The sequence below is a fragment of the Muntiacus reevesi genome, chromosome 3, assembly GCF_963930625.1.
Source record: "Muntiacus reevesi chromosome 3, mMunRee1.1, whole genome shotgun sequence".
Classification (NCBI taxonomy): Eukaryota; Metazoa; Chordata; class Mammalia; order Artiodactyla; family Cervidae; genus Muntiacus; species Muntiacus reevesi.
Genome location: NC_089251.1, coordinates 182,821,462 through 182,836,080, shown reverse-complemented (window position 1 = coordinate 182,836,080; position 14,619 = coordinate 182,821,462). Strand labels below are relative to the sequence as shown.

At 42.1% G+C, this 14,619-nt stretch overlaps 1 protein-coding gene across 2 annotated transcripts in view; it reads left to right on the top strand.

Moving 5' to 3' along the window:
• Positions 1-14,619, top strand: part of ARFGEF3 (ARFGEF family member 3) — a 175,905-nt gene that overhangs the window by 40,580 nt on the left and 120,706 nt on the right. For both annotated transcript variants that reach the window (XM_065931272.1, XM_065931271.1), the window contains exons 3-4: positions 4,803-4,884; positions 8,996-9,127. In XM_065931272.1, coding sequence (XP_065787344.1) covers positions 4,803-4,884; positions 8,996-9,127 — 214 coding nt within the window. The remainder of the gene's footprint in view (positions 1-4,802; positions 4,885-8,995; positions 9,128-14,619) is intronic.

Sequence of the window (14,619 nt, the reverse complement as noted above, 5' to 3'; positions counted from 1 at the left end):
GTGTCACAGGATGATGTCTTCCTTGTGCGTGTGCAGAGCTGCTAATTATTCTTCTTTAAGAAATAATGACATGCCAGGGCATGAAACCTGGGGCCACCATCTTTATTCAATTAGGCAAGAGTGAACCTGCACGTGCCCATGCATAAAGAATAATCACTTCGTGTAACTGAATGTTGGTTTTGGTGTGCCTGTTCCCCAATGAGGCAGCATCTAGAAGGATCAAAAGGCGATTTATTCCAAAACAGTCTATGCAAAGGGACCCAAGTGTGTGCCACGATGCATCTTCATTTTACATTTCATCCTGAGACTCAATTAACAAACCTGTTATTCTTTTATTAAAATCACTTAAAAAAAATTAAGGCAGAAGGATTTTTATGATACCAGACAGCAAGCCATGTAATCAGCTGTGCCCCACATGTGTTCGTTCCCTGTTATAGTCCTGATCTGAGGCTCATGATACTAATCTAGGGGATTGCTGGGGCTGAGAGGCCATGAATCCTGAGATTTGTCAACCCCCTCAGCACACACCCATCCACCAACACACATACCAACACACCCACCCACAACAACACACCCACCCACACCCATACCGACACACACCCCCGCACACACACACACCCACCATCTCTGTTTCATGGCTGAGTGTAACATCACTTCAAAGCTTTTCATCCTGCTGGACCTGAGCCTGGCCAGGGAGCCCGGCCTCTCCTCTGACACACAGAAGTTTCTGCCTTGTTGGGAAGGTCCCTTGTCCTGAAAGCCGAAGCTCCTAACTTGGGATCGATGTGGAGTTAGAGTTTGGGGGGACCTGTATATGTGCTGTCACTTCAGTCGTGTCCGACTCTTTGTGACCCTGTGTATGGACTGCAGTCCACCGGGATCCTCTGTCCATGGTATCCCCCAGGCAAGAATACTAGAGTGGGTTGCCATGTCCTTTTCCAGGGGATCTTCCCGACCAGGGATCTAACTCTTACCTCCTGCTTTGCAGGTGGATTCTTTACCACTGAGCCACCAGCAAAGTCCAGGGGAGGGGGGAGAACTATGAATCCCCTGAAATGATTTGTATACTTTTCTAGGAAGAGGATCTTTTTGTGTTCATGACTGGGAAAAGATCAAGAAACGGAACCACTCTAGCTTTGCTCTCATCTTTTGACACCAAAGGATGTTGGAAGAAACTTGGTCTTGGGGGTGAGATGGATTTGGATTGTTTCCAGTAGATTTAGCTGTGTAACCTTGGGCAGGCTATGAAATCTCTCTGAAACTCAAATATAAAACAAGGGTAAGAATGCCCATTTTAAGGTTGAAGTGACTGGTAGATTTAATAACAGTAAGTAATTTTTATTCTTCTTCCTTCTATGAATAAAATGAAAGCAAGTATCTGTTCTATCTTGTTCCTTGTTGGGTCTTTTCATGACAGTGCCTTGCACATAGCAGACTCTCAAGTGTTGTTTGGATGGATAACTGGATGGATGGAGTGCCTTGGTTTGGTACCCAGATGAACTCCCTCTGTCTGCTTCCTTAAAGCACTGCTTTTCTAAGAGAAATCTTGGTGCTAGAATTGGCCTTGCTTAGACTCTTCCAAGACCCATGCTCCATGTCCTATGCAAAAATCTTGTAGTATCCAGGATATGGATATCCCGTGCTTTAAATCATGGTCTCTGCTGGGCCTTTGTCTGTATCAGGGCTGGGCAAACTAGCTGGCAGACCAAACCTGGTCTGTTGCCTGTTTTGGGAATGTAGCGTGCTCATTTATCAACACGTTGTCTATGACAGATTTGGGCTAAAGCAGAGTTGAGTACCTAGCACAGAGATCATACGGTCTTCGAAGCTTGATGTAATTTTTATCAGCCTCTTTTTCCATAAAAAGTTCTCCAACCCCTGATAGACATTTTCTGTACTTTTTAACCCTGCAGGGTTGGTCTTAAGATGCTTTTTCTATGGATTGTGAAGTTAAGATTAACAGTTAAGTGTCTTGACTGAGATTGCACAACTTTAGAATTATTAAGGTTTCAGTCCAGATCTGTGTGATTCCACAGCCCATAGTTTTTCCACTAAATGATGATACCTTACAATAAGAACAAATCCTAGTCAAACCAATTACATCTCCCAGTTCTTCCTGGTGCCCATGACTGGCTTGGGGAGCAGTTCAGTGGTTCCGGGGAATCACGGTGGGACCTGGCAGTGCTGGCGTTTATCAGTAGTCTAGTTCCAGTTTGCAGTATAAATTGTGTTAGTTTACAAGTAGGTAAGGGAGTGTGATGAGATTTCAAGGACTAATACTGTCGATGGCGGAGCAGGATGGGCATGCTGCAGTTTATCTGCAAACATGCTACTGCTCCCCAGAGGGCAGGGGTTTCAGCATTCTAAGAAGATCCTTGTTACTGCTGAATGTGGCATCCACTCTTGTTTGATCCCTTGGCGAGAAATATGTAATATTTGTGCATTTTCAGCACACAGCCACTCAACAGAGACTGTCCCTGCTCCAGGCTATGAGACTATAGGAGTTTCGGGCCTCCTTGTCTGCCCACAGCTACCATGCCCTCATTGGCAGATCTGACTGCAAAAATTTGAGACAAAATTCTTTCACAGTCAGTTAATCCTGGTGGAAATTTGATTGTTTCAAGGATTTACAGATGAACTTCCATAGTTCTTCTGCTGATACTCAATCAGCCCATTATTCGGGGCTTCCCAGGTCGCACAGTGGTGAAGAATCTGCCTGCTAGTGAAGGAAACACAAGAGACATGGGTTCGATCCCTGTGGCGGGAAGATCCCCTGCAGTAGGAAATGGCAACCCACTCCAGTATTCTTGCCTGGAAAATCCCACGGACAGAGAAGCCTGGGATGCTACAATCCATGGGGTTGCAAAGAGTCGGGCATGATTGAGCACGAGCACAGTGAGCCCATTATTACTAATTCTCACTTGATTTCCACACTTCCAATTAATTTTTCCAAGCTTATAAACTGGTTATGATTAAACAACAGAAATAAAATTGGGAAAATTAGCTATTCCTGCTTTCGCTTGACTGCATAGCAATGCTTGCCTTATAACCAAGACAAGCTGAAGATCATGATAACAGTGAGAAAATTATAGCCACCCAGCTGGAAGTGACCCTGTTGGGTAATTTATCCACCTGTCAAAGGATGTACTAGTGAAAAGTGGTTATACTGTGAATTAATTGTCATATGAAATGGGGTACTGTCACTTTGGGTTAGTAAGGGGACAGTGAGAAGGATCGGGAAGGCAAAGTGTTCTTTCTGATAGCCTGGTATTGTTCTTTGTGACCAGCATTAGGGGGAGTGTCTGGGTCTGTCTCCATCTGTCATGGAGCTGCTGATGGAGGATTCCACGGAAAAACTGCAGGGTGGACAGGAAGGAATCGGAGCTATAATTAACTTTCTGTTTCACCGTGTTCTACATCAGTGACGCTTTTTCCCCTAAAGACGAAATCGTGTAATCTTACCCTGTGGCTTTCACAGTCTCTAAAGTCAATGAATCTTTCAGTTTATGCTGAAAACATAAAAGAGACAAAATGAGGCTGCTCTGATTTAAGTGAGGGTGGAGGAGCCTGGTAAAATTAAGTAACATTTCATTTGTTGTGCCAGCGTAACTCTGTGGGGAAATAATGGGTTGATTAAAATTCGTGGTCTGTTGTTTAATTATTTAGAGTGAATGCTTCTTACAGAAAAATACGTTTCTCTTTGTACTCCTCTTGGTTTATTCCTGATATATTTTAGTGCCCACTTATTTTTTTTCTTAAGCTTCAAAATATGCAAGTAGCTCTCAACCTTTTTTTCTTTTTGTCTTTCACTTGATGTCAGGTACTTCTCATGGGTCCAAGCTGTTGATGGTTTGATTGTATTTCTGCCTTGGAAGCATGTTTATTAAGCCCCATCACAAAATTTAGGTCACCCTGATGGAGACTAAAGAACCAATTCAAAAATCATAGGTAGGGCTTCCCTGATGGTTCACTGGTAAAGAATCTGCCTGCCAGTGTCGCTGTGGGTTTGATCCTTGGTCCAGGAGAATCCCACATGCCTTAGGACAACAAAGCCTGTGCTCCACAACTGTTGAGCTGTGATCTGGAGCCTGGGAGCTGCAACTACGGCAATTACTGAAACCCACTCACCTAGAGCCTGTCCTTTGCAACAGGAGAAGCCACCGCAATGAGAAGCCTGCACACCACAGCTAGAGAGTAGCCTCCACTTGCTTCAACAAGAGAAAAGCCCGTGCAGCAATGAAGACCCAGCGCAGACAAAAATAAATGCATAAAATTTTTAAAAAGCTTTAGCTGATTAAAGAACACTGCGAATTGGGGAGAAATTGACAAGTGTATCAAATTTCAGTTTATATTGATGAGGCAGACTAGTCCAGGTGATGATGCCCTCACTTGCTAGGTGGGGGAGAGGTCTGAGCAAAGGCATAGAAATCTGTATAAACAGTGCTCTCTAGGGTTACACACCCCAGGTGTACTGAATACAGTTAATACTTTGGGAAAGAGCAAGGCATGTTCATGGCCTGGTAAGGGATTTACCATATGATGACGACTAGTTCACCAAAACAATTGTTTGAGAGTCCTTGTGTGTGTTCTCTCTATAGCTCTCTGAAGAAGGCGAGCTGCTGGTGCGCTATGGTTTCTGCACGGCAATTTTCCTGTTTTTTTCACTCCAGGTGCCGTTTGATTACTGGTCATAGTCCGGTGTATGTGTGCGGTGGCACTTGGGGGTGGGTGTACGCAGGCTTGCATCCTTTGGCTGCCAGCCTTGCTGAGCTCACATATGGTCCGTTTTTATGTGTTGCCAGGGAGAAATGCTTGCTGCCCCTCCAGTTGGCTCTGGAATCCAAGAATGTGAAACTGGCTCAACATGCCTTGGCAGGGATACAGGTACCGTATACAATACGTCCTGTTCTTACCCCAACAGGATGAGAGAAATGGACAGACCACCTTAGCATTGAAAGAGGAAATACTTACCATTCTAAACTGTAGCTGTTTCAAGGCCCTGACAGAAATTAATTGAACTGTGTAATAACCGTAGAGGATAACGATTTTCTTTTCTTTACCAGCAATTCTCTGTGCGCAGCATTATCTTGCTGAGCATATATGGTCAGACGCTGACTCTTGGAGACTCAGCTAAGCCCACATAGCGATGAAATATTTTCTATGACACCTAAATTTTAGGAGAGTAAGGGACTCCAAGAGAGACCCCTCAAGTTCTGTACCAGCTCATATCTTATATGCATCCAACATCTGTGGTTCTGTGTCATGAGCAGTGATGGTAAGCTGGAAAGATTCTGGTTTGTTTTCTAGTCTACGGTTAAGTTGGCAAATGTTTTGTTTCCAGAACGAGATTGGGAAGAAAAAAGAAATTTGGTCTAATCAGAAAAGTCAAATTGCGCAAATATACTTCCTTCCCTGGACATTTGTTCATTCTGTTTCGCACCGTACGTAATAGGTCTAATTCCAAAGGTGCAAAGTTGTTGGCTACATAAATACATGGACTTTTTTAAAAGGATTTAAAAAATTGGAATACATTGCTTTATGTGTTATGTTAGTTCCCGCTTACAACGAAGTAAATCAGTCATAGGTATACGTATATCCCCTCCCTCTGGGACCACCCTCCACCCCAACCCCTCATTCCACCCCTCTGGGTCATCACAGAGCACCGAGCTGAGCTTCCTGGGCCTCACAGCAGCTTCCCCCTGGCTCCTTTACACATGGATAAGGATGTGGTTCATACACAATAGTATTATTCAGGTACTAAAAGGAACAAAATGGGATCACTCATAGAGATGTGGATGAATGATGTATGACATCATTCATACATAGAGATGTATGACAGCGAGTCTGTCATACAAAGTGAAGTCAGTCAGAAAGAGAAAAGCAAACATCATATATCAATGCATATATGTAGAATCTAGAAAAATGGTACAGATAAACCCTGACTTCTTAAGCAGTTTGGTGGCCGAGTGACAAGCACTGTGGAGTTCAAGCCTGGGGATTCTTCCAGCATGGCCATGGATTGGTAGCATTGTTGGATGTCTTTTCACATTACTATTTCATAGTTTACTCTTTAAGTTTAGAGAGGTCTCTAATACGTTTTCAGTGTCAATAAATATGAAAGAATAAGAAAATTATGAAAAAAACCAAGAAAGTTATGACTGTTTTTCCCTTAGCGGATTAGAATTAGAGAATATTTCAATATGCAGTGACATTAGGAATTTTTAAACATTAAAAAAAATTAAACAGTTACTAAAAACTCTTTGCTTTTCTCCAAAGTAACTGTAAAAATGAATCGAAGTTTGTTTCAACCTGCCACTTATGTTCTCTTTTCTCTAGTATTACATAGATTTTCCATTTAGGTTTTTTATTTTTTAACCCTCAAACTCTGTAAGTTACAGTCTCATGTTTTCATGGGAACTTCACTGACATGGGAGCTGGGCATCTTCCTCTCAGTGTCCCTTGTGACCTCCCATTAACAAGTGAAAGCTGCTCAGTTGTGTCAGACTCTTTGCCACCCCATGGACTATACAGTCCGTTGAATTCTCCAGGCCAAAATACTGGAGTGGGTCGTCTTTCCCTTCTCCAAGGGGTCTTCCCAACCCAGGGATCAAACCCAGGTCTCCCATACTGCAGGTAGATTTTTTACTAGCTGAGCCACAAGGGAAGCCCAAAAATACTGGAGTGGGTGCCCTATCCCTTCTCCAGTGGATCTTTCCGACCCAGGAATCGAACTGGGGTCTCCTGCTTTGCAGACGGATTTTTTTTACCAACTGAGCTATCAGGGAAGCCCTCCCGTTAACTTCTGAGGCTTTTTTTTTTTTTTTTTAGAGTTTTCTAGTCTTTATTACTTTAAGTAAAAACAGGGTTTTGTATATGAACTAACTCTGGGCTGCCCTGCATACTCAAAAAGTTCTTTTGAGTGAACACTTCAGAGATATTGTGGGTTCAGTCCCCAATCACCGTAATAAAGCAGATATTACAGTAGAGTGAGCCACATGGATTTTACATTTTACCAGTGCGTACAAAAGTTATGTTTATACCATACTGTAGTCTCTTAAATGTGGAGTAGCATTATGTCTAAAAAAAAGTACATACCTTAACTAAAAAAAAGAAAATGCTAACATCATCTGAGCCTTCAGCCAGCTATAGTAGTAACATCAAAGAACACTGATTGCAGATCATTGTAACAAATAGAGTAAAAATAAAAAAGTTTGAAATATTGCAAGAATTACCAAAATGAGACACCATGTGAGTAAATACTGCTGGAAAAATGGTGCCAGTAGACTTAACTGACACACAGTTGCCACAACCCTTCAATTTATAAAGAAACATGATACTTGTGAAGGGCAATAAAGCTAAGTGCAATAAGATGAGGTATAGCTGTATAGATGAATTCAGGGAGTCATAAGAAGGTTTGAAATACGTGTTTTCTGGATCTGCAGTGACATTCAGCTAAAAGAGGGAGTCATTACCCTGGATGAATCAGAATTCCAAAAATTCTTCATGGTTGCAACCCCCATGCTGCATCCGACAAGGACAGATTTAATAGGGATAAATATAAAATCCATCCTACTCTGGGGTCTCAAAAATCAATCGCCCCAGGACAGATTGGGGAAGAACAGCTTAATTGCAGCCCTTGAGAATGAGTTTTCTGAGTGAGTCAGCGTAAAATGTGCTGTGACTTACTACTAAGCTAATTTGATCTGAGAGTGTGATTAAGCTTCTGTATTACTGTTTTTTTTGTTTGTTGGTTTTTTGGTTTGATTTTAAACACATTTTAAATGTGTTTAAACAGTAAACACATTTAATTGTCTCATACAACTAGAATTCTAGAGGTAAACAATTCCAGGTTTGAAATAGGAGAGCAGTGGCCACCAAAGACTGCATTTCTTTCCCTCTTGCCATCTTTTTCGTTATTATTTTTAAAAGACTATTTTAGAGCAGTGTTAGATTGACAGTAAAATTGAAAGGAAGGTGCAGAGATTTCCCACATACTCCCTCCCCCTGCACATGCATAGCCTCACCCATCATCACTCCAGGAACGATACTTTAAAAAAAAAAAACAAAAACAAAGATGAGGCTCCATTGATACATCCTCATCACCCAGGGTCCATATGTTTACCTTAGCATGCCCCTTTGGGTGCTCCTGCTCATTGCTGTCAGACCACCCTTGAAGTGTTGCATTCGCTGGAGGCCAGTTGAGGAGGAAAGTGTCTGAAACCATGTTATGTGGAGAACGTTTGATGGCACCCAAGGAGGTTTAGTGTGAAGAAGAAGAGATTTAGGTGGAGTTCATCGCTGATCAGGTATTTTAGAAACTTAATCTGTGTGGCTGCAGGTATAACTAGGGCATACAAGTTGCAGGCAAGGAGGGTTTGGTTCAATTCATAAAGGATTTTATGAAAATTGAGTTGTTTTCAAGTAGAGGAGAGCTGTCCTGTGAGATGTAATGCCTTCTGGGAAACCTCGTGAAAATGACTGTCTTCTTGTTTCGGTTTTTGTGGGATTGATTTTCTGATGAAAATATATTAAGATTTGTAGGTTCGTGAATAATTCCTGGGTAAATGATAGCTCACATTAGGAAGTACAAATGTGAACAATCAACCTGTGTATAAAACCTCCTTTCCCGTGACAAAGCTTCATTCAGAAAGGGTGTGTGCGAACGTGCCTGTTGTGAGAAGCTGGATTCCCCTTGGCGCATTCATCCTCCTTCCCCACCCACCAAACGACTTATTTGGCCACCGCATTAGAATTTCACTTCATAAAATTTACAGTCAATTATCTAATAGCAGGAAAAAGCCTTTGCCAAAAACCATTTTCCAAAGGCATGATGCATTTTTCTTTTTAATGGCACAGAGCGGAAACTCCTTCCTAATGGCCTCCAGCTACATGCCTCCCGAGTAAGAAACGTTATCCGTAGGACATACTAGGCTACAGCAGAATAAGGCAGCGGGGGAAAGCCTGCCTGTGATCACTGTCTGGTGCCTCTTTACAGAAGCTCCTGGCGGAAGAGAGGTTTGTATCCATGGAAACGGACTCTGATGAGAAGCAGCTGCTCAATCAGATCCTGAACGCTGTGAAAGTGACGCCTTCCCTCCACGAAGACCTGCAGGTGGAAGTGATGAAGGTGGGTTTGACGCACTCCCAGCTTGCGTCACTGTGGTGGAAATGAATTGCTGACCCTCATTGTTATCTTAAAGATGGCTCTGTGTCGTGGTCACTTGACCACCACGTGTGGACTATATGATTTTTATCCTTGCTTGTGGTCCCCCAGAATAACCTTGATTGTGGAACAGAAATGACAACTAACTAAAAGGCTTTACTTGGTTTATAGATTTCAATAAATCTGTAAGATTTTTGGCCTGATCCTGCATATCAAATATTGTTAAATAGATTTATGACCTTTTGAGAAAATGTATAGGAGTAGTTACAGCTTGGGGTAGACCTGATCATTCTGGGCATTCTGCCTGCCTCTATATGTTAAAACAAAGCAAAGACCTAATGACATATATTAATGCTATGTACAATAGTCAGTTTAAGGAAAGGAAGCTCATCCTTTGAAGCCATAGAAGAATCACATCTTTGTTTGCATCCTCACATTCTGTGAACCTTATCTCCCTCATTCTAATTACTGGCTCCCTTTGGGGGGTGGCATCTCTCTCTCCCCTTTTCCCTTTTTCCCCTCCTCTTCGAGCCACCATAATTGGGAGCCTCTTATACAGACTCAGGGGTGTGTTGTATCCCATAAGTGAACAGTGCGTTGGGCAGAAAAGGATGGAAATCTCTAGCCTAGAATAGCACCTTGTCAGAGTAGTACAGCTGGAACCCATGAGCTGGACACAACATCTGTCCGTTTCCTCCCTAGAGGAGGGTGCCCTATTGGTGATTAATTTAGTATAGTGATTAAGAGTTCAGACTTTGAAGCCAGCCTGTCTGGGCATTCTAGTTGGACTTCCTTGAACAGATTCCTGAACCACTCTGTGCTTTGGTCTCCTCATATGGAGAATGAGGTAAGTAGTTTAATTCAGTCATTCAGTCATGTCCGACTCTGCAACCCCTAGGACTGCAGCACGCCAGGCTTCCCTGTCCATCACCAACTCCCTGAACTTCTCAAACTCATGTCCATCGAGTTGGTGATGCCATCCAACCATCTCATGCTCTGTCGTCCCCTTCTCCTCCCGCCTTCAATTTTTCCCACCATGAGGGTCTTTTCTAATGAGTCAGTTCTTCGCATCAGGTGGCCAAAGTATTGGAGTTTCAGCTTTAGCACCAGTCCTTCCAATGAATGTTCAGGACTGATTTCCTTGAGAATTGACTGGTTGGATCTCCTTGCCATCCAAGGGACTCTCAAGAGTCTTCTCCAACACCACAGTTGAAAAGCATCAATTCTTCAGCACTGAGCTTTCTTTATAGTTCAACTCTCACATCCATACATGGCTACTGGAAAAACTATAGGCTTGACTAGACAGACCTTTGTCAGCAAAATAATGTCTCTGCTTTTTAACGTGCTGTCTAGGTTGGTCATAGCTTTTCTTCCAAGGAGCAAGCATGTTTTAACTTCATGGCTGCAGTCACCATCTGCAGTGATTTTGGAGCCCCCCAAAATAAAGTCTATCATTGTTTCCCCATCTATTTGCCATTAAGTGATAGGACCAGTTGTCATGATCTTCGTTTTTTGAATGTTGAGTTTTAAGCCATCTTTTTTACTTTCCTCTTTCATTTTCATCAAGAGGCTCTTTAGTTCCTCTTCACTTTCTTCTATAATGATGGTGTCATCTCCGTGTCTGAGGTTACTGATATTTCTCCCGGCAGTCTTGATTCCAGCTTCTGCTTCATGCAGCCCAGCATTTCGCATGATATACTCTTCATAGAAGTTAAATAAGCAGGGTGACAATATACAGCCCTGACGTACTCCTTTCCCGATTTGGAACCAGTCTGTTTTTTCATGTCCAGTTCTGTTGCTTCTTGACCTGCGTACAGATTTCTCAGGAGGCAGGTTAGGTGGTCAGGTATTCCCATCACTTGAAGAATTTTCCACAGTTTGTTGTGATCCACACAGTCGAAGGCTTTGGCGTAATCAATAAAGCAGAAGTAGGTGTTTTTCTGGAACTCTCTTGCTTTTTCGATGATCCAGCGGATGTTGGCAATTTGATATCTGGTTCCTCTGCCTTTTCTAAATCCAGCTTTAACATCTGGAAGTTCATGGTTCACATACTGTTGAAGCGTGGTTTGGAGAATTTTGAGCATTAATTCGGTAGCATGTAAGATGAGTGCAATTGTGTAGTACTTGGAACATTCTTTGGCATTGCCTTTCTTTGGGATTGGAATGAAAACTGACCTTTTCCAGTTCTGTGGCCACTGCTGAGTTTTCCAAATTTGCTGGTATATTGAGTGCAGCGCTTTCACAACATCATCTTTTAGGATTTGAAATCGCTCAACTGGAATTCCATCACCTTCACCTCCACATCACCTCCATCAGGGGGAAATAGTAGCCCCTACCTAATAGGACCATTATGAGGATTAAATAAGTGATAGTTGTTAGTGATAAGGAACTTAGCATAGTATCTGGCCCAAAGCAAGTTCTTTAGACGTGCTCTTTGTTACTTCTTCTATTCCTGCTACTTCGGCCACCACTACCTACTGCTGCCGAGTCATCATCTCAGTGGGTGGGTCTAGGAATATTCTTATACGCAGTAAACATTGAGAATGTCTGAGCTACCTAATATTTAAGATCTCATTGTCTTTAACTCTCTTTGATTCTGGAATGTCTGGTTTTGCCTTATCCTTTGACACACGTCGGGCCGCTGTGCCTTCCTAGGAGCCCAGGAGTAACCATCTCTAGATTTGCTTGACTTCTCTGCTACCTCTGTGCCACCACTGAGAGAGACAAGGTCAGCAGCCACGTCCATCACTTTTACAACTTTCAAGTTAAGTCTCTTTATCGTTCTTCCACTAAAAGATCTCCAAATACTGAAGGTTGAGCGTTGATGTCACACTAAGAGACACACCTCGCAGATTTCATATTACTCTGGAAATTCTCCCAGGAGTATAGCTTTTCATGAAATACAGGAATTTGCATTAAAAATCAAAACGAGAAAGTACTATTCTTCTAGGAACTATGGAGGAGCAGGATGTTTAATGGTTATGTCAACAGAAACACCTGTTTTGAAAACATACTTGCTTTCTGATTCCAGCCCAGTGGTACCTTCTGCCAGCCTTGCTGAAGACAGGAGTTGACACATGTTAGCTCTGCTGGAAACCCTGGAAAGCCAGTCTTTATGGACTTTCTAATGACACCATACTAGACAGTGGTACTTGTAGTTAATGTCTGGAAATAGATCAGGCATTGTCAGAAAAGAGGAGAACAATCATCTGGGTTGCGATTCTTCACAGTTAGGTTTCCGAAACTTTTTAAAAAAGAGGGCCTTTGGTACATGCTTTTGTTTTTAGAAACTTTGTGAGAGTGAAAGTCGCTCAGCTGTGTTCAACTCTTTGCGACCCCATGGACTGCAGCCCGCCAGGCTCCTCTGTCCATGGAATTCTCCAGGCCAGAATACTGGCGTGGGTAGCGTTCCCTTCTTCAGGGGCTCTTCCCAACCCAGGAACTGAACTCCGGTCTCCCACACTGCAGGCGGATTCTTTACCAGCTGAGCCACCAGAGAAACCCAAGAATACTGGAGTGGGTAGCCTATCCCTTCTCCAGGGGATCTTCCTGACCCAGGGATCGAACCAGGGTCTCCTGCATTGCAGGTGGATTCTTTACCAACTGAGCTAATGTTTTAAAAATTTAAACATTAGAATTGGGAAAAATATTTCAAGCTAGTTTTTTAGCATCAAATGAAACTTTGGAGAATGTGGTCTGACTTTGAGAGCCCACAGGTGAGGGTCCCATGACCATTTCTGATTCCTGAGATTTAAATTACTTGTTTGGGTATAAAGACATATACAAACGATAGCATTTGGGGCTTAGAAATAAGTTTTATACCCTTTCTCCATGCATGAGGAATTTCTGTACCAACTTCAGTCATCCTTAGATATGAGCACCCTTCTGTCTTGTAATTCTGTAATGCTTGTCATGACCAAAGTAAAAACTTTAACACAAGGACTTGTTTTGCTCATATCATTACCACATGAAAATGCTTTTACCACTTTTTCTTCCCAAAGTAGAGACAGAGAGAAATAGAGAGAAATATGAATCAGATGAGTCCTCAGAGGGAATGACTGAATTCCATTACATATGGAGGATATATTAACTTATTCTTGGTGTTTCTGCATAACTCATTCTGACAGTCAATGATCTAAACTAGATATTTCTTATAAAAATTCTCTAGTCATATTACAGAAATATATTGTAGGAAAATCTTTCAAAATGTGATATGGTAGACCTTTTCAAATAATGGTCTGAGTATACTATTCAGGACAGATAAAGCCGCACCATGCAGTTTTTATTTCTTTCCAAACATGGCACAGTACATTTTTATGACAAATCATAAGTCCTGTTTTTCAGGAAACTGTATCATACATTTTACTCACATATTGCTATCTACTAGTGTTTATAAACATGAGAAATTGAATCATGTCACATTCTTAGAAGTGTGCAGCAATTGTATTAAATTCCTGGGGAGAAAATAATATGGTTCCCTCTTTTAGAAACTTCCCTGAGATAAAACAGGAAGCAGCTAATAATGAAACCCAGGATTATGTTGGTAATGTTCTCATTAAGAAAGAAGGCTCTAGACTTTCAGTTGGAGGGTTCAGAAATATCAATGATGCATGCTTCTGACAAATTTAATAGGAATGACGTTAGATCACTTAGTTTAGGAACTGTTCTATTGAATACATGGTTATACTATCTAACAGGAGGGGAGAAAAGACAATGTTTATTTATTGAAATGGCCATGGAATCCAAATAAAAATTTTATCACTGAGCACATAGAGTGTCAGACCTGCAGATAATCAGGAAGAGGGTTTCTCTGAAGATACATTACCTTTGAAGTGCATTAGTAGATGGCAGGGAGCCAGTTAACATTTAGGTTAAATACTTGTTTGCCTTGGTAACATTTTTCCTGTGGTGTGTGCTCTTTCCATAAATGCCATGCAGACTTCATAGGAGCCAGGTACATAACTAATGACATCTCTGACTAGAGCAATTAGGACTCCCCCCCCACCCCTACTTTCTGATGGATAATCTTTAGTGAGGCTATTAACTGACACAGCTGGCTGAGTCTTCAGTGACTGGAGGGAACTGTGGCCGGCCTTCTGTGTCTCTCAGCATGTTAGAGATGTGAGCTGCCTATCTGGGGAGGGCAGGCCGGCTTTGTCAGTAAGAAAGGATGTGAGGCTGGATAGTGAGCAAGCATTGGATGAACATTCTGTCATTAGATGTCTTATGTGCATCTTTGATAATATAATTGAATATTGCTGAAATGCTTTACATTTTCAAAGGAGAAATGACAGGGGCCAATTTGTTAACATTTATTATGCATTAGACACTCTGATGAATACATTCACACTAGGATCACACAGCTAGTGAAATGGCAGGACTGATATTCAAATTGTAATTCAGCCTGGGGCCAAACATGGGCTCTTGAACAGTGGGTTACCTTGTCTTCTGAGTTT